This window comes from Panicum hallii, chromosome 2 (genome assembly GCF_002211085.1).
Source record: "Panicum hallii strain FIL2 chromosome 2, PHallii_v3.1, whole genome shotgun sequence".
Taxonomy (NCBI): Eukaryota; Viridiplantae; Streptophyta; class Magnoliopsida; order Poales; family Poaceae; genus Panicum; species Panicum hallii.
The window spans coordinates 46,014,022-46,018,958 of record NC_038043.1 but is presented as its reverse complement, the minus strand read 5'-3'; the positions used below and the strand labels follow the sequence as shown (position 1 = coordinate 46,018,958).

Below are 4,937 nucleotides of genomic sequence, written 5' to 3'. Positions count from 1 at the left end.
GATACTCTAAAAATTTCATATGCAAACAGACGATTAGAAAGTACGTATCTCCCTGTCAGAAATACCTTAACGCTATCACGATACCATGAGCGCCGTTTTGCTGTCAACTAGCATGCCAAAGGTACGAGTATGCAAACCCCTGTGTTTTTTTCCTGTCAGAGAGGGAAACATGGAGTCTCCACTCCAGATTTGGGGAGCCACAATTCCACACAGAGGCCCACCTCGTAGCGTATACTTGAAACGCAAAGGCCCCCGAGGCCCAAAGGGCAAAACCATCCTCGGCCGCCGCTGCTAGTCAAAATGCTCCGGTCTTCTTATAAAAAAAATGCTCCTGCAAAGTTTTATGATCGTCTCATGCTGCGTAAGCTTCTTTGTTACAGAGGTGTCAATTAGAGGATGTCAATTGCAGTTGGAGCCTTACTTTTGTCGATCTAGTTGTTATTTGTCCGTGCTGCCACCGGTAAGTATGGCCAAGCTAGGCGATCAACCGTTCACGGCTGCTCTTAGCTGATCTTGTCGAAGGTGCTGAGCAGATCATTCGTGTTTGCGCTCTATTCTCAGTTGATCAAGGGTTCAAAATCACTACTCTGTTTTAACCAAGTCAAAATCATATTTTGCAGAGAAAAATAAACTTGTGACGCATAAATGTATAGGGGTGGTAAAGGATCTTCAATTTTAATTTTTAGTTTAGATAATTTAAGAATAGATCTTAAAAAGGATTAGATTCTAATTTTATACTTATACAATTTTAAATTTAAAATATATAAGAAATGAATTGGATTGACGGCTCTGTAGCCCTTCGTGATCCGAATCGCGGAGGTTGATGGAGCGATGGGAAAGCACTCCTCCGGTCTCCCCGGACCCGAAAAATGGAAGAGACGAGGGTAGCCTCGAGCGGATGCGACTAGCCGACAACTCGCCGTGTCCCATTCGCTGCAGGGCACGTGTGCAAGGAGCGCACCCGTGCACCAGTCGTTCGCCACGTCGCCCCGTTAACTCGCGAGGTGGCCGTGGCGCGTAGCTCTAGGTTCCTAACTCACGTGGACGCGCTATAAATCGTGGCGCGACTTCGCTGTGTTGCGATCACTACGGATCGAGCGAGCGAGCGAGCAACCTAATCCACAGGAGCGAAGAGAAGAAACAAAGCTCGCAGCGGATCGAGCCAGCAGAGCAGGCCACGGCGATGGAGGCGGCCAAGGAGCGGCGGGAGCGCCTGGCCGCCGACGAGGGCGACGCGGTGCAGCTGCCGACGGAGACGAGCCCGTACGTGCGGTACGAGGGCCTGGAGGACTACAAGATGCGCGGCTACGGCGCGCAGGGCCACCTCCCGGTCTCCGACGTGCCCCACGGCGGCTCCGGCACCGACGCGCCCACCGTCCCGGGCACCGCCGTCCCCGTGGCGAGGCCGGAGCGCCGCATCGAAGTCCAGGCCCAGCGAGAACTGGGGGCGGGAAAGGACGACGCCGGCCGCCGCGGGGACGCGTCCACGGACGTCATCAACCGCCAAGGCGTGCCGTAGCTTTTAGCTTTTGGCTGGATGTCTCGAGTGCGCGCGTGGTTTGGCTGATGCGCACCGCACACGAATGAGCGTGTCAGTGTGTCTGTGCTTTTCAGTGTGTAAGAATAAACAGGCTTGCGACTAAAATAATGGGCCAAACTTCAGATGTTGCTGTACAATAATCTTGACTCACAAGACGTAGCGACGGTCACTGCAGAGTGCAGATCAGCTGGCTCTGCTTTGCCGTGCTGCCGTGCAGGCTAGGTTGGCCGCCGCCGGGCGTGTAACATGCAGGACACGCATCAAAAGCACCTCCACCACCTGCCACGGGCAGGCTCCAGCTCGGTGCCCGACATCTCGCGGCTGCCCTCTGCGCGCACGCGTGGAGGCTCAGCGTTCCGCGACCTGGGATCGTCGACGGCGATCTTGACGGCCGGGTGGACGACGCCGGCGGCCGCCCCGTCCGTGGAGATAGTGGCGCCGCCCGTGGCGACATCTGCTGCCTCGTCAACTGGCACGGCACCCGCACCCACGCCCGCCTCACCATTTCCAAGCTTGAACCCAGGAGGCAGCGACCGTCGTCTTGGAGTCGGATTAGTGGGCGGCCGGCCGCGGCATCGCGGCCGCGCCGGCAGCGGCGGCAGGAAAGGCACGGCATCCTCGGCCTGCACGTCGCGCTTCCTTATCGTCTCCAGCATGGCCTCGAGGGAGCTCCTCGGAGTGGCCGCGGCGGCGGAAGGCATCACTACCGGGAAGGAGGACCCGATCGCGCAGAGGAGGCAGCGCAGGCACCATGAAGCGAGGATGCGGGCTTGCTGACGCCTGATGGAGTGGGATCATTTGGGGGCAGCAAGTTTATAGGGACGATCAAGAGCTGGGGAGCAAGGAAAGGAAGGAGAACATGCGCGATCTTGTGCAGATTTTCGGGCTTGATGATGCTTATTTCCTTTCAGTATCGCATCACATTACATCTCGTGATCATCGTTTTGCCCTGTATCGTGTATGAATCGTGCTATCAAATCACCGGCGGCGAACGTCCGCCTCGGTGATTTTGACTAGAGAGTATAGACTAGTCGCTCGATCAGGTGCAGGCCTTGGCGGCGAACCCGATCTTCTGGTTGGCCACGTCATAGACGACGGCGAACGTCTTCTGCTGCGTGTTCCCGAGGATGCCGATGCTGGTGTCGTCGCCGTTGGACGCGAACGCCAGGCAGGCCTGCGACACCTTGGGCACGTACAGCACCCCGTTGAAGTCGAGGCTCACGGTGGCGCCGCCGGAGAACACCAGCGCCACCGACGGGATCTGCACCGTCGTGTAGCCCGTGAAGTCGTAGCACGTGTCCAGGATGGACATCGCCGGCGCCCGCTTGTACTTGCGCATGAAGCGCGCGAACGCCCCCCGGAGCGCCCTGTAGGCGGTCTCCGGGAGGCGGGTGATGACGGTGCCCGAGTCGATCACCGTGCCGGGCGCCCGGAACACGGCCTCGGGGACCCTGACCGTCCGCCCGGCCACCTTGATGCCGACGAGGTTGAGGTAGTAGAACGACGGCGTGTCGCCGCGGGCCACCATCGCCGTGAACTGCGCGTTGGACGGCGCGGCGCCGCCGAGGGACAGGTACCCCGCGGCGCTCGGAGACGAGGGCAGGCAGTAGGAGAACCCCGCGCCGTACCTGGCCGCCGCCTGCGAGGCCAGCGAGACCCTGTTGCGGCCGAGGCCGACGAGCCCGTCGGCCCTGCCGAACAGCCCGGAGTCGTCGTCGCCGCACCCGAAGACGAACCCCTGGAGCGCGTCGGACGGCCCCAGCGCCAGCGTGTCACGCACGAGGTTGCCGTCGGTCTGCGACTGGTCGCCGTAGACGACCTCGTAGCGGCACCTGCTGCCCGACGACGCGCAGGTCCACGAGTCGAGCCCGCGGCACTGCGGGTCGCCGCAGGGCACGGCGGCGTACGTGGACGACTGCGCCGGGTCGAAGAGCGGGTCCTGCTGCTCGTAGCAGCCGTTGCAGGGCCTGCACTGCACCCACGACAGGTCGCTGCCGGTGTCGAACACCACCGAGAAGTCCCGCCGGGGCGTGCCGAGCCCGACCGAGACGATGTAGTTGCCCGTGCCGAGGGACACGCCCGTGCGCGCCGGCAGGGACACGCCCTTGGAGGCGCGGGCCGTGTGGACCGCCGCCGACGACCTGCGGTGGATGGAGTCCACCCTGTCCTGGTCCCGGTCCAGGATCTCCGCGTGGGACGGCGCGCCGCCGGCCCGAGCCAGCAGCGGCGAGCACGGGCCGTGCCGGTGCACGACGCTGAGAGACGACGAGTTGGACGCTGCCGCGAGATACCACGAACGATAAAAATTAGCAGGTGTTTCGGGTGACATCCGAATATGTTTCTAGTCCGGTATTTTTATATCCCAATCTTGCATTTCATCATACAAGAGAATTTTTGAGCTGCTACAAGATACGTTTGGGTGCTTACCAGGGGCATCATCGTCATTGTTTCGGGTAACAAGGCACCCAACCCAACGGCTGAAATTTCTTGGGAGCGCATGCATGTTCTACGGTTGGGTGGTCAGATCAAGAAACTCCCCTTTTTACTATTTGGGTACCTAACAGCGGTGGGTAGTAGTGCGATGCGAATGTGCCACACGGCCAGCTTGTCAAAATGCATTCCTTTTTTGACTTTGGCATGTGTGTACTAGATTGACTAACAGTCCCTAGGAAGCAGTAGGAATGCCGTGTAGGATACCTGACGTTTTCTCTCGGAACAGAGACCATACAGCCACGCAAAAACATAAAAAACAGTCAGCATGGGACCAATACAGTTTAGTACCTTCCCGTCGCAAGATACCCTGGTATCAAAATTTAGTGCTTAAAAGTTCAAACTGCTGTGCGTTAATCTTTTGTACTAGGACTAAGAAAATGGCACCGATGTGTAACTGATAAGCGTCCTCGTATCAACTGTATAGCCTGTTTTTTATTGGTGTTTTTTTTCATTCCACGCATCATCGCGCTGCTAACCTACCATACTTTGGATTGGGGGGGGGGGGGGGGGGGGGAAGAGAAACACACCGAGCAGTTTTGTCAACACTCAACACCGAAAAAGGCAAAAGGGACAGCGCGCGAAGAAATCGGACGAGACGAACCCTACCTCTCGCACCCACAGCCGTGCAGACCGCGCTCGGCAGCAGCGAGCTGACGCTCACGACGTGCCAGTCGGGGGCGCCGCTGCTCCCATCCGCCGCCGCCGACGCGCCGAGGCGGGCAGGAGACGCGAGGACCGCTAGCGCCAGCGCAGCCGCGAGCAGGCAGCTGCCAGGGCCACGAGACAGAGGAGCGCGCCGCGTCGCGGGCGCCATGAGAGCTGCTCTCGAGTTATCCACCTGCTATCAGCCTATCACGCGCTCGCTCGTTCAGTCGCTAACCACTCCAATGATATGATCGGAGTG

General features: G+C 59.2%; 2 protein-coding genes across 3 annotated transcripts; one reads left to right on the top strand and one right to left on the bottom strand.

Annotated features, from left to right (window-relative positions):
* Positions 1-1,097: 1,097 nt before the first annotated feature.
* LOC112882316 lies at positions 1,098-1,659 on the top strand. The gene has a single exon (XM_025947344.1). It carries the CDS (start codon positions 1,184-1,186, stop codon positions 1,517-1,519), a length of 336 nt encoding a protein of 111 aa, XP_025803129.1. The 5' UTR covers positions 1,098-1,183; the 3' UTR covers positions 1,520-1,659.
* Positions 1,660-2,409: 750 nt separating this feature from the next.
* LOC112882315 (aspartyl protease family protein At5g10770-like) lies at positions 2,410-4,937 on the bottom strand. Of its 2 annotated transcripts, none has more exons than XM_025947342.1 (2): positions 4,640-4,937; positions 2,410-3,817 (listed from the first exon to the last, which is right to left on the bottom strand). In XM_025947342.1, the coding sequence occupies exons 1-2, from the start codon at positions 4,845-4,847 to the stop codon at positions 2,580-2,582; spliced, it is 1,446 nt and encodes a 481-aa protein (XP_025803127.1). In that variant the 5' UTR covers positions 4,848-4,937; the 3' UTR covers positions 2,410-2,579. The 2 variants fall into 2 exon arrangements, with proteins under 2 accessions (XP_025803127.1, XP_025803128.1); XM_025947343.1 differs by lacking the exon at positions 4,640-4,937 and adding an exon at positions 3,968-4,484.

Bases quoted from the DNA above. Each gene is read 5' to 3' on its own strand.
- LOC112882316 (XM_025947344.1), top strand. From the start codon at position 1,184: ATGGAGGCGGCCAAGGAGCGGCGGGAGCGCCTGGCCGCCGACGAGGGC.
- LOC112882315 (XM_025947342.1), bottom strand. From the start codon at position 4,847: ATGGCGCCCGCGACGCGGCGCGCTCCTCTGTCTCGTGGCCCTGGCAGC. The intron at 3,818-4,639 runs GTAGGGTTCGTC...ATCTCGCGGCAG, and splicing joins CACGGCTGTGGGTGCGAGAG to CGTCCAACTCGTCGTCTCTC.